General features: G+C 34.9%; 1 protein-coding gene across 6 annotated transcripts in view; it reads left to right on the top strand.

The window, feature by feature from the left end:
• Nucleotides 1–21,106, top strand: part of LAMA2 (laminin subunit alpha 2) — a 1,406,020-nt gene that overhangs the window by 846,230 nt on the left and 538,684 nt on the right. For all 6 annotated transcript variants that reach the window (XM_053710700.1, XM_053710701.1, XM_053710696.1 and 3 more), the window contains 2 exons: nucleotides 1,103–1,283; nucleotides 10,961–11,097. In XM_053710700.1, the coding sequence (XP_053566675.1) occupies nucleotides 1,103–1,283; nucleotides 10,961–11,097 (318 nt within the window). The remainder of the gene's footprint in view (nucleotides 1–1,102; nucleotides 1,284–10,960; nucleotides 11,098–21,106) is intronic.

Raw genomic sequence — 21,106 nt, 5'->3', positions numbered from 1 at the left:
AATTCATTTTTTATGACTTTTTGCAAAATGTTGACAGCAACCTATATTCTTAGGCATTTATTTACCGTCTCTATATATTAAATTCATATAATTGTACTGGAATCGAATATAGGGATCTGTGCGACTATCCATGTAAAACAAAAGCCATATTATCACCCCATAAACAAGTGGTTCTGTATCATGCATAGATTATCAGCAATAGCTACTTGATAAATAGGGAAACAAAAGTTAGATTGCTTTTAAATATTAAAGGGACAGTCTACACCAGAATTGTTATTGTTTTAAAACGTAGATAATCCCTTTATTACCCATTCCCCAGTTTTGCATAACCAACACTGTTATATTAATACACTTTTTAACTCTATGATTAACTTGTATCGAAGCATCATCTGACAGCCACCTGATCACATGACTTTTAGTTATTATCTATTGACTTGCATTTTACCCAATTAGTGCTGTGTTGTGCTCTTAAATAACTCAACAGCCGTGAGCACAATGTTATCTATATTGCCCACATGAACTAGCAGTCTCCTGTTGTGAAAAAATAAATAAAAAAGCATGTGATTTGATGCTGTCTGTAGTGGCTTAGAAAAAGGCAGAAATATCAAGGTTTAAAGGTTATAAAGTATATTAATATAACAATGTTGGTTGTGCAAAGCTGGGGAATGGATAGTAAAGGCTTTATCTATCTTTTTAAACAATAACAATTTTAGTGTTGACTGTCCCTTTAATGTATACTTAAACTCAATTATGTTTTACACTGGTAAGTTTACTGAAATAAATAGCGCATGATTTGGTTGATTTGTTTGGTTTGTGTGATTTTCAGATCTGTACCTATTTTTGAAATACCTTTATTAAATGTAATGATAATGTTTGTGATTTTAACTGTTTTAAAAAATATTGAATTTGAGAAGTGTTTGTTTTAACTAAATAACAATGAACAATCCATAGTGCCAGATATTATCAATGACATATGATGATCTTTGTTATTATATGGATTATTCTATTTCAGGGTAGATTATGGAACCTATTAAACTAAAATCCATTTGTTGTATTTATTTATTGCTCATTCATGGAAATATTATTTTTCTCCAATTAACAGCCAGAAACATTTGGCCTGCAATATGCACAGGGCTGTGTACCATGTAACTGCAACTCTTTTGGTTCCAAATCCTTTGATTGTGATCACAGTGGCCAATGTCGCTGCCAGCCTGGAGTGACAGGAAGTAAATGTGATCGATGTGCTCGTGGATTTTATGACTTCCAAGAAGGAGGCTGTACCCGTAAGTATCTCTTTCAAGAAGATGGATTTTAATTTCATAGTAAATATTAAAAAATGCCAGACAATTTAATATGTTTTTCTCAATGCATTTGTTTGATGGTAAAACAGATGTGTTCATCTCCAGTTCTTAAAGGGACATGAAACCCATTTTTTATTTCATGATTCCAATAGAGCATGTGAGTCTAAACAACTTTCCAATGTACTTATATTATCTAATTTGTTTTGTTCTCTTGGTATTCTTTATTAAAAATATTCCTAGGTAGGTTCAAGGGCTGCGGATTGGTGGCTATACATTTATATCTCATACTATTGGCTTACCCAATCTGCTCAGCTAGCTCCCAGTGATGCACTGCTGCTTCATCAACAAACAAATGAGAATGAAGCAAATTAGATAATAGAAGTAAATTGATTTTTTTTTGACTAGATGTGTTCTCTGTCTGAATACTTTTTTTGGTGTTTTATGTCCCTTTACAACACTTTACAGAAACTCAGTGAAATTTAAAAAAAAAAACAATTTGCAGAAATAAATTACAGTAAAAGGGGAAAAATAAATAATGAAAGTATACTGTAAAGTTGTTAGCTACATATAATTAACCCTTTTTTACATCCCAGTGCTGAGCTAATTTAGAGCTTGTTTTGCTACCTACATTTAAACCCTATTGTAAGTCAAATTTCCATGAGTGACCCACACAAATTATATATATATTTTTTTTTCATCAGACCCAGCAGAGTCACAATATACCATTATTATATTTTATGAAATGGGCGATAGCTGTGGCAAAAACTTTAAAAATGTTTTATATTTTTGCTTAGCTTTAAGTAATTTATATTGAAAATGGCCAGGTGACCACTGCTGTTACTTTGCAAATTGTCATCAATGTAAAATAGGGGCCCAAACAGACTTTTGGGGTTTATAATATAGATTAGAGAGGCCCAATTGTGTAGTACAGAAATAAAAAAAAAACTTTTTTTTTCTTGCAAGGTGTTCACTGTTACCACAGCGATCACCTGACTATACAAAATTCATAAAAAATATTAAGGTAGGGACATACAACATTTTTTTATTGTGCATTTTTTATTGTGCATATAATTTAATATCCACAAGCAAATCCCCATTTTTTTTTCAAATGAGGGGTCTTGGAGTTTTGTAGCTGCTAAGGGGAACTGAGAGGAGGGGTTTGAAAATCTTCCCCCATCCAGCTCCCTTGCAGCTACCGGTGCATCCTGGTTCAACCCCCTATGTGATGTCACCACGTGCATATTTGGTGACTTCACTGTCACTTCCATAAAGCCTGGGAGTGCCGCCCGAAAGGCCACCAACAATCCCCCGTCTGTAGTCAGGGGGATCACTGAAAACAGTGCACATCGAAGGGGTTAAATATTTTATATTGTAATCTCATACTGTTTAATATATTTTTAATAACCAAGGAACAGCTTGTTCAATCTCCACTCTTATATTATCAAATGCATTCACTCTATTTAATAGCATAAATTGATTTGGTTTTCAGTAGGCTGAATTATACAGTTTGGAAACACACTGAGTAGTTTTTGGATTGGATGACTTTCATACCGGTTAAAAAAGTAAGGATAGGAAAATTTCAGAATTGTGACATCCAATTGGAAGAACTAATTATCCTCTTGACAATTGTTCTACCATTCAAATTTTGCTGGAAACAAATGCAGACATCCCAACTCTCCCTGAAGTTCAGGGAGTCTCCCTGATTGTAATAGCGGCTCCCTGATACCAGCATTTGGAATGCAATCTCCCTGAAACTCCAAGTACCATGATCCAATTTGGCCCAAATCCGGAAAAGTGTTTCTTTAAAGGATTACTTTCTGTTATAATTTTTAAGCTAAACAACTAACATAGTAAAGTTAATAAACATTAATTAAAACCTACTGATCTATATTTTCTCCAAAACAAAGTTTCATAACGTTCTAAAAGTTATATCTTTTATTCGCCGATGATGTCACGTTATCCTGCCCACTATTTTCAGCACTGCATGTTCAAAATACTTAAACCAATAACTTTGTGTTTAAAGCGCCATTTTGAAACCTAGGTATTGTAAACGGAAAAAAAAGAGAGTGTGGGGGCGCCCTAAATGTGAATGTGGAGATGTAATCAACAAATTAGTATCAGGTAGAGTGATAAAAATATATGTGGAGGAGACACTAATGGTCAATAATAGTCAATAATCGTATATTTATCTAAAATAATACTAAATAATAACAGATAATAAAATAATAAAGTGATAAATCATTATAATATACAGTGTTAACCAGTGTCAAAAAATAACAATGTGATACAAAATTATCATACAATATACAGTGTTAACCAGTGTTAACCAATAACATTGTGATACAAAATAATACAAATAATCATAAAAGGCAAACAAAGTGATAAATGAAGTGAAAGTCTCTATAGAGGAAGGAGGCAGCTATCTGTGATGATCCAGGCCAGGATCCAAGAGCAGCAATCTATGGAAAGAAAAAACAGAAGCGCCACATGGCCCAATATTGTTTGATCCGGAACTAGTAGATCTTAAAGTAATGAGTAAACTCACATTTAGTAGAGCACCTCAATTAGTGCTAAATATGCGGTCTGGGATCTATTCGGTCACCCAGAAGACCAACTTCCTGCACAGGAACTGATGTCTGTATAGACAGAAAGGAGACACAGGTGCCTATATGGCCTAGTATTGTTGGTACAAAAATGTAGATACAAACAAAGGGAAGAATGGTACTCACAATGGATAAAGCACCTCTTGTGATGCTATAGAGGCATGAAGGGATCAATTCAGTCACCCAACAGACTTGTGGCCAGACTTCCAAGTGGATTCAGTAGTACAGAAGGATCCCACAGTAGACCAAAAGGAGATATTCCTCAGGAGATGGAAAAAAATGTATATCCCAAAAAAGATACAGCAAGTGTTCAAATGTTAAACATGACTTTAATAAAAATTATAAAATCACAGGCAACGCGTTTCTCAGCTAATGGCTGTTTCATCAGGCTTCATAAAATGTTTACTGAACACTTGCTAAATATACCCTAAACCTAAATCAATTAATATTGAACAGGTGATTGTAGGAGAGGTCCACTTAATTGGTAATGTGATCCCAACCAATCAAATGGGACCAAATAGAGCACACATTATACAATAAACAATAAACAGTATGGTATACAATGCATAATCACAATTTTCATACATTCCTAATTAATATTATTCATATTATATTTCATTTAGGCAAATAAATTTAGTGAAATTAAAAAGTCATACCTTATTGTGAGTATGTTGTGTAAAGACTTGGTGATTTAGAGTGACATGCATAATTTAGTTCAAACAGAACGCAACAATTCCAATATTTGTGAGCGATATAAATTTCAAGTGGGTGTTCCAGTCAGCTGTTACCTAGTAGTTGTGTATAGTTTAAATTAAGCGCCGACGAAGTCGGCGTCCACAGGCGCTTAATGCGCATGACTAGCCTCAATCAGCTGTTACCAAATTACTACGTACGCTCAAGAATAGACGTCGGCGAAATCGGCGTCCCAAGGCGCTAAGTGCGCATGACTAGCCTCAATAAATCTATTGAATCAAGATCGCTCAGTGGCCAATACAATACAAATGCGTGGCGCTAGCTGATAGGTCAAAAATAATAAGGGGGAGTAAACAATAACATCCGTAATACACCCTTCTGATATATACAATATAAACAGTATAATAAGAATTAGAAAGTCGGGCTAATATCGCACCAATATTGGGACCAACAAAAGGAGAACCCAAATGAGCATAAACACCAAAGTTATCTAGTGGAGATAATCCTACTGCCACTCGTTCTGAAATGGGTCTGTCTAAATAGTTAGTGTAGTCGGACGAGTTCTAACACAGTAGTGATAGTAAAGTAGCGGAGATCCCCAGCAGATCATGTAACCAGCATCAACTTGTCAGGAAAACATTTGATCACAAACTAGGATGTACTTATGTTAGTCAAATAATACCTGTTTACTAATGGAATAACACATCGTGTGTAAAATACACCGTTGAATGTGTGATGTAACAGAGGGGCGTATTGGCACAAAAGTCTACAGTTGAAAGATCAGACGCACAGAATCCTAACATATAAGAATATAAATATAATAAATATAAATATAAATAGTATAGTGGGTGGAGAATTACTATAATACCAGAATCGGTACTATTACTACTAACCATTTCTTAAGCTATATTCTCATAACTTAGCCAAATCGAGCTTCGTATGAGCCATTTATATCCAAAGGATATAGACAGATGAAGTTGTTCCACTAACCATAATAGCAAGGAACTTAGATATCATAATAAATAGGCACAATACATAACAATTTACTCATTTGATCGAGATATATCTAATATTAGCATTGATAACTGACAGATATCTTAATAAATCCAAAAGGAAAACAGGGGATATAATACTATCAGAATATAATAAATAATAATTGATAAATAATAAATACTAAATAGTAGTATAAGATAAAATAAAAATGGGGTGACAATAATTGAACAGTCAAATACAGTCAGTGTTAACACACTGATCTAAAATGGGTAAACTCATTATGCCTTAAATGTATCTAAATAAAATCAGTTATTATGGCCATTCAGTCTATAGACAGCTCATATGCAGATGAGTAATAAGAGGGAAGGAACTACTACCAATCTATAGAAGATATAATATAAGTCATATCTAATATGACATGATGTTCACAACTTAATGGAAACAAATGGTGATGAATAGTTAGTTATATTGTTCCAGCACAAGCCCATAAAAACGGAACTCCTAATGGGCTCCTGAGTTGCAGGTTTGATGCATCTATATATATATATATATATATATGCACCATAATGTATATGTGTGTATATATATATATATATATACACACATACACATGATGGTAATAAAGTTAGTCGGGAGGCCAATTGATCAATTACAGAGGTTTAGCCAGTTCCCACCTATAGCAAAGATGACTAACACTCATAAGTCGAATGCTGCTAAATCGACACATTCATTGAGGCCATCGGGGGCCAGCGTGTGTAATTTGTGGATCCAGTAAGTCTCTCTATGTCGTAGGGTGAGCATAGCATTATGACTATTGCGAGATATTTGTTCTATAGGTAGTATAGAGAGTGTTTTAGCACTACCTTTGTGTGCATAAGCACAATGTCTAGAGAGGCTATGCTTAAAGAATTTCTTTTTGATGTTGTGAGTATGTTCACTCCATCGTTTTTTGATGGTACGTCCAGTGCGTCCTACATATTGGACCCCACAAGCACAGCTAACAAGATATACAACATAGGTAGACTTGCAGGACATCCTCTTTGTAATTTTAAATTGTTCTCCTGTCTGATTGGAAGAAAATGTATTTGTTCCACTTTTCACGGCTTTGCACATATTGCACCTCGGTTTCATACATTTAAATATTCCATATCTTGGTAAAAAATTGCCCAAAAATGTCCTGTTAGTCCCTATGCTATAATTGTGGCTACCAACCTTGTCCCTCACAACTTTACTAGGAACCAGTTTGTTCTTCAACGTGGGGGCCCTTCTAAATACTACCCTCGGTTTCCTGGAAGTGTATTCCTTAAGATAAGGATCATTACAGATAATTGGCCAATGTTTATGGATTATTTGCTTAATTTGTCGGAATTGTTTACTATAACCAGTTACGAATAGTGGTATTTCTAAAGTGTCATTAGGTTGTTGTTTGATGATAGATTTTTTGTTGTTATTTTTCTTTTTGTCTTGTACTAAATATTTGTTTCTATCATCCTCTAGGGCTCTAAGATAACCTTTAAGTACCAAATCCAAGGGATAACCCTTCTCTAGGAACCTATCCTTTAATATTTGGGATTGTGCTATATAGCTTTCAATTGTGCTACAGTTCCGCCTGATGCGTCTGAACTGTCCATATGGTACGTTCTTTTTCCAACTGTGGTAGTGGTTACTATTATAATTCAGAAAGCTGTTACAATCAACCTGCAACTCAGGAGCCCATTAGGAGTTCCATTTTTATGGGCTTGTGCTGGAACAATATAACTAACTATTCATCACCATTTGTTTCCATTAAGTTGTGAACGTCATGTCATATTAGATATGACTTATATTATATCTTCTATAGATTGGAAGTAGTTCCTTCCCTCTTATTACTCATCTGCATATGAGCTGTCTATAGACTGAATGGCCATAATAACTGATTTTATTTAGATACATGTAAGGCATAATGAGTTTACCCATTTTAGATCAGTGTGTTAACACTGACTGTATTTGACAGTTCAATTATTGTCACCCCATTTTTATTTTATCTTATACTACTATTTAGTATTTATTATTTATCAATTATTATTTATTATATTCTGATAGTATTATATCCCCTGTTTTCCTTTTGGATTTATTAAGATATCTGTCAGTTATCAATGCTAATATTAGATATATCTCAATCTAATGAGTAAATTGTTATGTATTGTGCCTATTTATTATGATATTTAAGTTCCTTGCTATTATGGTTAGTGGAACAACTTCATCTGTCTATATCCTTTGGATATAAACGGCTCATACGAAGCTCGATTTGGCTAAGTTATGAGAATATAGCTTAAGAAATGGTTAGTAGTTATAGTACCGATTCTGGTATTATAGTAATTCTCCACCCACTATACTATTTATATTTATATTTATTATATTTATATTCTTATATGTTAGGATTCTGTGCGTCTGATCTTTCAACTGTAGACTTTTGTGCCAATACGCCCCTCTGTTACATCACACATTCAACGGTGTATTTTACACGCAATGTGTTATTCCATTAGTAAACAGGTATTATTTGACTAACATAAGTACATCCTAGTTTGTGATCAAATGTTTTCCTGACAAGTTGATGCTGGTTACATGATCTGCTGGGGATCTCCGCTACTTTACTATCACTACTGTGTTAGAACTCGTCCGACTACACTAACTATTTAGACAGACCCATTTCAGAACGAGTGGCAGTAGGATTATCTCCACTAGATAACTTTGGTGTTTATTCTCATTTGGGTTCTCCTTTTGTTGGTCCCAATATTGGTGCGATATTAGCCCGACTTTCTAATTCTTATTATACTGTTTATATTGTATATATCAGAAGGGTGTATTACGGATGTTATTGTTTACTCCCCCTTAGTATTTTAGACCTATCAGCTAGCGCTACGCATTTGTATTGTATTGGCCACTGAGCGATCTTGATTCAATAGATTTATTGAGGCTAGTCATGCGCACTTAGCGCCTTGGGACGCCGATTTCGCCGACGTCTATTCTTGAGCATACGTAGTAATTTGGTAACAGCTGATTGAGGCTAGTCATGCGCATTAAGCGCCTGTGGACGCCGACTTCGTCGGCGCTTAATTTAAACTATACACAACTACTAGGTAACAGCTGACTGGAACACCCACTTGAAATTTATATCGCTCACAAATATTGGAATTGTTGCGTTCTGTTTGAACTAAATTATGCATGTCACTCTAAATCACCTAGTCTTTACACAACATACTCACAATAAGGTATGACTTTTTAATTTCACTAAATTTATTTGCCTAAATGAAATATAATATGAATAATATTAATTAGGAATGTATGAAAATTGTGATTATGCATTGTATACCATACTGTTTATTGTTTATTGTATAATGTGTGCTCTATTTGGTCCCATTTGATTGGTTGGGATCACATTACCGATTAAGTGGACCTCTCCTACTATCACCTGTTCAATATTAATTGATTTAGGTTTAGGGTATATTTAGCAAGTGTTCAGTAAACATTTTATGAAGCCTGATAAAACAGCCATTGGCTGAGAAACGCGTTGCCTGTGATTTTATAATTTTTATTAAAGTCATTTTTAACATTTGAACACTTGCTGTATCTTTTTTGGGATATACATTTTTTCCATCTCCTGAGGAATATCTCCTTTTGGTCTACTGTGGGATCCTTCTGTACTACTGAATCCACTTGGATGTCTGGCCACAAGTCTGTTGGGTGACTGAATTGATCCCTTCATGCCTCTATAGCATCACAAGAGGTGCTTTATCCATTGTGAGTACCATTCTTCCCTTTGTTTGTATCTACATTTTTGTACCAACAATACTAGGCCATATAGGAACCTGTGTCTCCTTTCTGTCTATACAGACATCAGTTCCTGTGCAGGAAGTTGGTCTTCTGGGTGACCGAATAGATCCCAGACCGCATATTTAGCACTAATTGAGGTGCTCTACTAAATGTGAGTTTACTTATTACTTTAAGATCTACTAGTTCCGGATCAAACAATATTGGGCCATGTGGCGCTTCTGTTTTTTCTTTCCATGTATTGTAAACGGATTTGTACAGAGCAAAGGATACCCACGGAGTGGGTTTGGAAAACAATTAAATTTGCAGACAAGATTTCTGATATACGGTAGAGATATGTTAATGAAATGCTATTGATAAAAAGCGTATTTGGGGTAGTTAGTTAGTAACAGGCATAGAAAATATTTACTTACAGTGGCCCTTTAAGGAATTCCTTTAGTTGCTGGGACGTTATAGAACCCTCAAAGCATGCATTAGTAACAAAAAAGCCCCCACTGATTTTAGTAAAATAAAACACAAATGCTACCTTATTTACTGCACGTAATTAAACTTCGCATTCTAAAATATTTGAGCATTCAACAAGCGTACGATCACTGGAAGATAGGTTTGTTGTATGTGGTTGTGCAATAAAGCTACTTTTTTTTAATGTGACTTTAGTGGGAAGCTACTTTAAGGTTAAGTCTCTATCTTATTTAGGGTTTCAAGGTGTCCAATATATAACTGGCAGGGGGGCGCAGTAGTGGGTGAAGCCTCCTCCCTGAAATTAATTTTTGCAGGTTGGGATGTCTGCAAATGTTAACTTTTGCACATTTTTTGTTAACATGAAAATATCAAGTGTTAATGCGGAATATTTATTCTAACAGATTGTCGCTGAATCTATCAGAACCAACATTTAAATATTAAATAAGAAAATTTACTTTTATTAAAAAAAATTTTTTTTGAATGAACTAACTTAGGCCACAGTTGTCTGCCTTATTAAAAATAGGGTGACATCTAAATGCTTATATTTTATGATAGTATATGTAATATCGCTGATAAAGGCAAAAGCTGAAACCATCACATTCTTTCCTCTAGCAAGGAGTGTGTTTTTAGTCATGTGTAATATGCATCATAATTGAAGTTTGCTAAGAATTTCACTATTATACTTTTTCTTTACTTTCATTTCACTGTGCTTTGCCCACTCATTATCCTTTGAGTAGTTATTGTTTCACTGCATCTATTACTATAATTTTACTAATTGTCTTTCCTAGAACACATATTTTTATAGCAAATGTATATGTTTTTATTTACATGTGACCAAACATATATAGTAAGCTATGGATTTAAACTATTAACTATCTCCAAGCTTTATTTTATTCATTATAATGGACATTTATTTAGAAAATAAATATTTGTTGTTTTCAAATGTATTATTTTCAACAGAAACAAATGTTTTGGCTTTAGTAAACTAGGACGTTATTTGAGAGTGGGTAAAGTATTCAGCTGTCAATCAGGATGTTGTTCAAAATATTTATGGTTTTAAGTGCTCTTTTCTAATATCTACCATTGTTTCCATTAAAGCCTGTGAATGCCCTCATGTTGGGAATAATTGTGATGCAGACACTGGTCACTGTGTTTGTCCTCCTAACACTATTGGAGAGCAGTGTGACAAATGTGCACCAAATCATTGGGGTTACAGCATCATCACTGGATGCAAGGTGAGCAAATCCATATTTTCTCTGTTGGATAAAGAAAGCCATCCCATTTTCTTTGAGTTTTGTTATTCTGCAGAACGATAGAAATTGAGCCAGAGACTTCTAGCATGTGGTTGTCAATAGTATGTTATTGATTACTCAGCACTCTGTTTAGATTTTCAAGAACAAAATAGCACCTCTTAACAGCATGCAGCCCATTTTTTTATCCCTTTATACTGAATGTTTATATTTTTAGTTAGAATTGGATCCTAGAAATGTTACTGAATTTTGGTGCATCAAATTTAAATAAATTGATTTTTTTCTGTAAAAAAAAAAGCATGATTACAACAATACCGTAAATATTGCTATCAAATATGAATCATTCTGATGCTTTATCACATATTTGTGTTTAAAAGGCAGATAATGTGGAGGAGCCCAAATTTTACAAAGATACAAAAAAAAAAAAAAAAAAAAAGCACTAGATATTTTAGCTAGCTCTAATTTATGTATCCTCAGGAGCTTGTGCAATGCATGCCTTATTTTCACTGCTAAGAGGTGTAGAACCAATATCAAGAGATTATGGAAATATATATTTTTTTCTGCTATTACTATTCTATGCTCCCCCCAAAAAATGTTTGGGGCATAAAACCCCTTTATTTAATGATACAAATAAAGCATACAATTGTAAACACATTTCTAGTTTATTTCTATTTTTATTAAATGTTGTTCATTCTATTGGTTTCCTTTGTTGAAGGGGCAGGAATGCTTTAGTGGGAGCTAGCTGAGCACATTCGGTAAGCCAATGACAAGAAGCATACATGTGCAGCCACCAATCAACAGTTTGTTCCCACTAGTGTATTGCTGCCCCTGAGCATGTATGCTTTTTAACAAAGGATAGCAAGAGAATGAAGAAAATTAGATAATAGATGTAAATTAGAAGGTTGTTTATAAATGTATGTTGTATCTGTATAATGAATGAAAATGTTTGGGTTCCATGTCCCTTTAAAATTTGTTTTCCCATCATACCAAATTAATAAACAAGAATCTATGTTTATTACTATTCTATAATAGTACTAGGCAATAAGCCTGTCCAGAGGGCAGTCTATTTAAAAAAAAATGCAAAAATCCAAAGCTGAAATTACACAAAATTAAAAATGTAAAATTACAGAAAAAAATAAACAAATCTATCCGAAATAAAAAATTTAAACCTAAACTAATACCCCTATAAAAAATCCCCCCAAAAATAAAAACACCCCCTAATCTAATACTAAACTACCATAAGCCCTTAAAAGGGCTTTTGTAGGGCATTGCCCTAAGTAAAACAGCTCTTTTACCTAAAAAAATTACCAATTACCCCCTAACAGTAAAACCCCCCACCCACCAAACCCCCCAAAATAAAAAACATAACACTGAAAAAAACCTAAACTACCCATTGCCCCTAAAGGGGAATTTGTATGGGCATTGCCCTTAAAAGGGCATTCAGCTCTTTTACCGCCCTTAAAAGGGCAACCAACTCTTTTACATCCCAAAAAACCCTAATATAAAATAAAAGCCACCCCAAAAAAAACAACTAAGCCCCAAATAGGTACTCACCATTCCTGAAGTCCGGCAGAGAAGGTCTTCTTCCAGGCGGCTCCATCATCTTCTATCTTCCTCTGGAACGAAGGCGGCACGGAGCGGAGGTGCGGAGCTGTCTTCCTTGATGCATGGATCCTCAGCAGCGTTGGGCGGTCCTCGGTGGCGGCGGCGGCATTCCTCAGTGGCATGGAGGCTCCTCTTCATCCGGTGTCTGTTGTACACTGAAGATTGAATGCAAGGTACCGCATTCACTTTGGGGTACCTTGCATTCCTATTAGCTGAAATCTTGAAATCAGCCAATAGGATTAGAGCTACTGTAATCCTATTGGCTGTTCAAATCAGCCAATAAGATTTCAGTAGCGCTCACCCTATTGGCTGATTTCAAAATTAGGAATTCAAAGTTTGGCGGTTTAGGGGTTAATATTGTAATTTATTTGGTTGTCGTTGTGGAGGTTTGGTGGTGTAAGGGTTAGGTAGTTTCTGTTGTAGGAGTTTAGCAATTTAAGGGTTAGTTTTTCTTGCTAATACTTAGTAGGGGCGGTTATGTTTTTTTTTTTCTTAATACTACGTGTGGGTGGTTATTTTTTTTTTTATTCTTTGTGCGGGCGGGTTAGCTTTATTTTTTTTTATACTTCGTGCAGCGGTTAGTTTTTTTTTCTTAATACTTTGTTTGGGCGGTTCGTTTTTTTTTATTCCTTGCAGGCGGTTATGTGTTTTTAGTTACTTCATGCGGGCATTTTTCTTTTTTCTTTTTTAAGGCTTTGTTTGCCTATGCTGCATCCAGGTGGATTATTTTGGCTGCACGCGCAGCCAACATTCTTTTAGCTGCCTCACGCAGCCAACATTTCTTTGAGGATGCGTGTGCAACTGGCGACACCGATGGACACGTTACAAACGCGATTGTAGTATAGATATACTAAAACATTATACCAATAATCCCCTGTGCAAAGATCACAGTATAAAATACACTTAATGGTCTTGCAGACCTTGTTCAACAGTTAATAAACCTCCAACGTGTCTGCATTTCATCGCAAACTATGGGGCGCATTTGTTCCTCAGATTTAAAGGGACAGTCTACCATAGAATTGTTATTGTTTTAAAAGATAGATAATCCCTTTATTACCCATTCCCCAGTTTTGCATAACCAACACAGTTATATTAATATACTTTCTACCTCTGTGATTACCTTGTATCTAGGAACCTTATTCCAGCCCCCTGATCACATGACTGTGACTGTTTAATATCTATTGTCTTAAATTTAGCATTGTTTTTTGCTAAATCTTAAATAACCCCCTGTGTCTGAACACAGTGTAAACTATATGGCCCACGTGTACTCAGTGGCGTCACTAGGGTTGGTGTCACCCGGTGCGGTAAGTTATGGTGTCACCCCCCCACCCCCAGAAATCAGACACACACAAAAACACAGGCACACACACATACAAACACTCAGACACACGTAAAAACATACTCAGATGCACACACAAACACTCAGAAACACACTCAGACACACACACAAAAACACACACACAAAAACACTGAGACACACACACACAAAAACTCAGACACACACATACAAAATATGTAAACTGCACTGCAATAATTATAAAGCTTATGCCTAGAGCTGCTCCCTGGCTCAGCAGAGCATCAAATGAAAGATAAACAGAGCACTCTAAAATAAATCACTGAAGAAAAGGTTTAGGCGCGCAAACTATGAAAATGCTACTCTCTGACTCTGTTCCAAGTCTCTTAGTGCACAGCCCCAGGCCGCATGCCTACCACTTCATATGGCCAATCACCTCTGCACTCTGCCCACCCCCAGACCCCCGCCCACCCTCCTACCTGTTCAGTGTGCACTTAGTGTACCGTAACCGTAAAGGTCTGGTGGGCATCATACATGGCTCCTTCACTTTAGAGACAGTGTCAAACAGTCATGCGGTCAGGTGCCAGGCATCCCCTCATGATTTGCCAGTTCCCGTTTAGAGAGACAGCACAGCAGTGAGTGACTCCACTGCTCCACATGTCACTGAGCAGTGAGCACAGATAGGCAGGCAAGTTTAGGCTAGCAGCGCAACTTTGCAAGCCCCACGGCACGCCTACAACATTCATAGAGAAATTGGGCAGGGGAGAAGCAAAGTACAAACAAGCAAAAGCAGCCAGGAAAACTATTTGTGTAAATTGCAGCACTGGCTCAAGGGGCAAAAAAATTGTGTGTCTACAACTTCCCCAGTCCCACTAATGTTCACAAATGCCAGCCCCTCTAATAAAAAAAAATCTATGCATCTCAACATTGTATTTCTTTGAATTTCAATAAAATAAAATAAAAAAAAAAAGTTTTTTTTTTTTATTGGTGTCACCCCCTGGAGGGTGTCACCCAGGTGCAGCCCGCACCCCCCTAGTGACGCCACTGCGTGCACTTTCTGTCTCTTTGTGTTGAAAAGAGATTTAAAAAGCATGTGATAAGAGGCAGCCCTCAAAGGCTTAGACATTAGCATATGAGCCTACCTATGTTTAGTTTAAACTAAGAATACCAAGAGAAAAAAGCAAAATTGATGATAAAAGTAACTTGGAAAGTTGATTAAAATTAAAAGTCCTATCTGAATAATGAAAGTTTAATTTATACTAGACTGTCCCTTTAACATTGCTTGTGCAATACTGCCCTCTGCTGTCATGCAACTAATTGTGTAAGAGCAGGGCTTGTCAATCACCCTGGTTGAAGTGTGAGCTTTAATTTTAGAGTTGGCAAAGAGGGTTTAGGAAGCAGCGGTTTTAACCACTGCTTTACAAATATCAGTTGCAGGCTCTAATGAATAAGTCTGCAACCCATCTGTCAGTTTGCATAATGATAAATTAAATGTAATCACTGAGTTTGTGCACAAAAGTTTAAATAGAGACATACTCAGATTCTAGTGACAGATTAATTTAAAATTATTTCTCCGATCTTTTACATTTTTCTTAGTAAACTCAATGCAAACGGAATCCAAGAAATACATTTTCTTCTGACACTAATAAAAATTCAGTCTCAGAAAATCACTAGCTGCTAAATGAATAATGATATATGTGCTACATCTTGTGCTTTGGTATGTTTACAACTAATTTCTCTACTGGGCTGTTATTGGAACACTTCTGAAGGCAAAGTCATAACTCATAGGCTGCATAATATTATTTACAATTACTTTCTCTCAATAACAGTCTCCTTTGAATATAATGTTGTAGATACCACTGTCAGAGTAAGTTTTTTTTTACATTCTAGAACTGTTGTCAAGTTTTACACAAATGTATGAAAAGTTTTGTGCAGTATGTCGTATAAATCTCTTAAAATAATTCTCTTATAGAATACATTGTTAATCACAAATGCTATTTTATTTGAGACACACTTGTTTAGTTTAAAAGTGTATTAATGTTATATATTATTTTATTGTCAGTGACAATTTAATTCCACAGTCTGAGTTCCCAATCAAATATTAAATAGCATGGAAATTCCTAAATTAAACTACCTTATCAAATAAATAATTGTATTCTATTCTATTAAAATAAATTATATTATTACAGGGATAGTAAATATAATGTAAAGCTGCTATGTATTAAAAGCATTGTAGTACACACAGATCATATAAACTAATGGGACTCCCTAAGCCTTGAGATGCTTTTTTCCTCTCCTATGAGGGTGAGCATTACAGCTAATCAGATGCATACAGTCCGCACCATATACAGGAAGCAGAGAGCACTCCTGTCCTGTTTATTCTTCCTTAACCTGTGAATGATGATTCTAGCAGCACTTTAGTACCTTTAAAACTGGTCATTGAGGTGTTACACAAACAAAAACAAAGCAGCCTGCTTTCAAAACTTTTAAAGAATAAGGAAAAAACAAACAAACAGCCAAATGGTAAGAACAGTCTAAACTGTGAGTAAACTTGCAACTATTAGGGTGCAAAAAAAACCACACACCTTATACTGCAATTTCAAAACTCTGTTTAATTTATACTTTCTTACAAACACAAAAATGTATTACAATTTTTAGAACTTGTTACCGTTAAACTCTTCTTACAATACTGGATGATAAATATTTACATTGTCTTGGCTGGACAATTCTTAGTTGCAAGTTATCATTGTTAGATAATTGCTTCATTAGTTCTCCAGGTACCTCAGGGGCAGGACTCCTAGATGCACAGCATCATGTGATTACTGATCCACCTCTCTTTATCTCTAAAAACAGTCTAATGTTTAAAAATTGCCACTGCTATCCATGAACAACAGCAGGCTTATTACAGAGTGTGTAGTGTGATTGTGTAGTGCAGTGTTTTTCAACCAGTGTTACGTGGCACACTAGTGTGCCGTGAGAGATCCTCAGGTGTGCCATGGCAGACTGACAACAGTGTGACATATTTTTTAAACTTTGCTTGTTTTTTACTCCCAGTGCAGGGGTAGTTTGTAGGAGGCATGGCATAACAGCACAATACATACAGTATATGTGTGCTTGTGTGTATGTGTATATATATATATGCTGTATTAGGCTACAATGTGTGATTTTTTTAAAATTTTGGGATGGTGGTGTGCCACAGGATTTTTTAATGTAAAAAAGTGTGCCACGGCAAAAAAAAGGTTAAAAATCACTGGTGTAGTGTGTCTAATCTGACTTCCAAAACACAGGAAAGGTCCAGAATTCATCCTTAAAGGGACATTCCAGTCAAAATTTAAATGCACATAGATTTATTATATCTTTGAATAGAAACATATTTGCAATATACTTGTATTGGCAAAAATGCTTCTAGTAAAAGTTATTGCTGTTTTAGTGTTAACATTTTTCTCTGCGTGTGCATGTGAAGCATAGATAGATATTGTCACTGCACCCACATTTTAAAAACTGCTGCTGCTCAGATCATCAGTGGGGCTTGTATCATGTCAGCCATTAACAAATTGAGTCATTACCAGATGATACAAGCACCTTACGCTCTCTGAGCAAGTGCTGTGTTTAAAATGCTAGTGCACGATGCATACTTAAATACACTTTTGAAACAGCTATAGCTTTTATTAGAAGCATTTTTTTTGTATATTACAAAATTGCTTCTGTTCAATACCGAAATGCACCCATGTGGTTTCCAATTTTGGCTGGAATATCCCTTTAAGTCTTATAAACAGCTACATGTAAGATGTTGCTGCTAAAGGAGGATCAACAAGCTACTAAATTCAAGGGTTTACTTACTTTTTCCAGCCTGCACTATGAATTATTACTCAGTCTTGAATTCAAATTTTAAAAGTACAACTATTTGTGTTATTAAATAATATATATAAAAATATAGGGCTAGATTACAAGTGGAGCACTAAATATCGCTTGCGCGCTAGCGATATTGGCTCTCCAGTGAGTAATACCAGTACACGCTAATGTGCGCTGGTATTACAAGTTAAACGCAATGCGAATATGAGCTTGTGTTTGCATTGCTAGGAAGCATTGTGCTCACAAGAGCACGCTTCCATAGGTTCCAATGGGAGATTCGTTCTGATGCCGTCAGAGATGGCATCAGAACCTAAGCGCAACAGTTTTAAATATCTATATATATATATGCTTATATACACATATTTGTATGTGTTAATATGTGTATATAGTTATATACACATATTAACACATACATATGTACATATATATACTGTATATATATATATATATATATACAGTAAATATATATATATATATATATATATATGTATATAAGCATATGCATATATATTTACTGGGAACACACAGTTCCCATAGACCACAATGTAAAGGCACTTTTCAGTGTCATTTTATTTTTAACACCCCACACCCGCAAACTTTAAAGCTTCATAACTGCCTGCTGCAGTTGTTTTTTATTTAAAAAAAATGATACTTTTTTTAATAAAAAATCTATAATGCCCTCTATTTTGAGGGCATTTGGGGCACGGGCTTGCAGTAGCAATAACCAGCCACTTGTAATGGCTGGTTATTTATTGCGCGCCCGCAAGCGGCCAAAATTTGCCCATTTGCATGAGCACAATAATTTAGTGCTCCACTTGTAATCTAGCCCATATACTTTTAATTTCCACTTGCAATTCAAATGGATATTGTTTTCATATGAAGAGCTGCACTATATTTCAGTGCCTGAACAGTTAATTACCAACCTAAAACCCCATTAGGAGTGTGTAATCTTAATATTACTATATCACCTTTTACTCAATCCTATAACTTTTGTGCACTGACACTTCAGTACATAAGAACTGCAGAATGTGAGGGAAGTACAAACAATGCTAGTAACAAAAAAGAACCATTATCCCCAAGTATAAATGTCAGTACATTTGGTCATATTATTAAACATAATGCCAATGAAACTCAATTGCTCTCCAACACCTTGCTTCATTTTTAAAATGGACTCATAAATTAGCATTTCAAAAGCTTAAAGGTCACTTAAATTAGTCTATGTGTACAAAAGCATAATATACACAACTGTGCTTTGAAACTGTCACTTACATTTTTAAAAGAGTGCATTTAAATATATAGCAGATGACAAGGTTACATAACAGCCTATTAAGATCACAGTAGTTTGTAATATAATGTACAGTTACAATAAAATGTTAAATTATTTCTGCCTTCTGGAGCTCATTGGCAAATTCATTATAACATTTTCTGTTTCTATGATTTTCAGTATTAGCTTACATATTTTTTCTTTATCAAAAGATCAAAGAAAGAGCCAGTAAAGCCCTGAGAAAAAAAAATCTTACTATACCAATTAAAATCTCACTTGCTTCTCTACTTTGCAAAGAGCCATTACAGCCATACTCCACATTTGATAGTTTCATTTTTTTTTTTAAATGCATTCATCTTAATATTTAAAATATTGTCTTATTGCAGTCTTGGTCAGGCTTGTTTTTTTTAAACCCTCATTGGACTGTAATTTGTTTTAAATTAAGTTTGCATAAGATAAGGGGATAATAAACCCAATTTTTTTTCTTTCATGATTCAGATAGAGTTTGCAGTTTTAAGCAACTTTCTAATTTACTCCTATTATCAATTTATCTTTGTTCCTTTGCTATCTTTATTTAAAAAGCAGGAATATAAAGCTTAGGAGTCTACCCATTTTAGGTTCAGCACCTTGGATAGCGATTGCTTATTGGTAGCTACATTTAACAAACCAATAAGCAAGGGTAACCCAGGTTCTGAACCAAAAATGGTCTGGCTCCTAAATATTGCATTCCTGCTTTTTAAATAAAGATGGAAAGAGAACAAAGAAAAATTGATAATAGGAGTAATTTAGAAAGTTGCTTACAATTGCATGCTCTATCTGAATCCTTAAAGAAAAAAATGTGGGTTTAGTATCCATTTAACTGGTAATGTTTTTTAAGACATTAAACTTAAAGGGACACTGAACCCAAATTTGTTCTTTCGTGATTCAGATAGAGCATGCAATTTTAAGCAACTTTCTAATTTACTCCTATTATCAATTTTTCTTCGTTCTCTTGCTATCTTTATTTGAAAACTAAGGCATCTAAGCTTTTTTTTTTTTGGTTCAGTACTCTGGACAGCACTTTTTTATTGGTGGATGAATTTATCCACCAATCAGCAAGAACAACTCAGGTTGTTCACCAAAAATGGTCCGGCATCTAAACTTACATTCTTGCATTTCAAATAAAGATACCAAGAGAATGAAGAAAAATTAATAATAGAAGTAAATTAGAAAGTTGCTTAAAATTGCTTGCTCTATCTGGATCACAAAAGAAAACATTTGGGTTCAGTGTCCCTTTAAAATTTAATCTACCATTAAAATGTTTAATTAAGGAAAATAAAACAATATTTGCTCTAAAATACAGCTGAAATTTGTACTTGTTCCACCTCCTTCTAGAGAGTCTGCAGAGCCATACTTAGCTGCAGCCCAGTTGTGGCTCAGGTAATTAAAGGGACATGAATCATGAAAAATTTATTTTATGATTCAGATAAAGAATGTCCGTTTTAACGACTTTCCATTTACTTCTATTCTCAAATTTTCGTTGCTCTCTTTGTACCTCTTGTTGCTCATGTCCGAATCACTATATGGCAACAGTTTTGCAAGAATGTTATACATTTGCTAGAGCACTTTGTCTTGCCATGAAGTGCATTAGATATGTGCACAATACCTATCTAGATATCTCTTCAACAAAGAATACCACGAGAAAGAAGCTAATTTGATAATAGAAATAAATTAGAATTTATTTTAAAAAAATAAAAATTTTGTGTTTCTAAATTGGCCATAGCAAAGAAGATCGGGAACATTGATTCCACTAGGCCTCTCAGGAAAAAAAATATGCATATAATGCTCTTGATATTCCCTTCCTTTTAAACTTTGCTGATAAACATTGCTGATATTCTATTAGTTTAAATGGACACTGAACCCAATTTTTTTCTTTTGTGATTCAGATAGAGCGTGCAATTTTAAGCAACTTTCTAATTTACTCCTATTATCAATGTTTC

Source organism: Bombina bombina, chromosome 4 (genome assembly GCF_027579735.1).
Source record: "Bombina bombina isolate aBomBom1 chromosome 4, aBomBom1.pri, whole genome shotgun sequence".
NCBI lineage: Eukaryota > Metazoa > Chordata > Amphibia > Anura > Bombinatoridae > Bombina > Bombina bombina.
The sequence above is the reverse complement of the archived record's forward strand: the minus strand, read 5'-3'. Positions and strand labels throughout refer to the sequence as shown.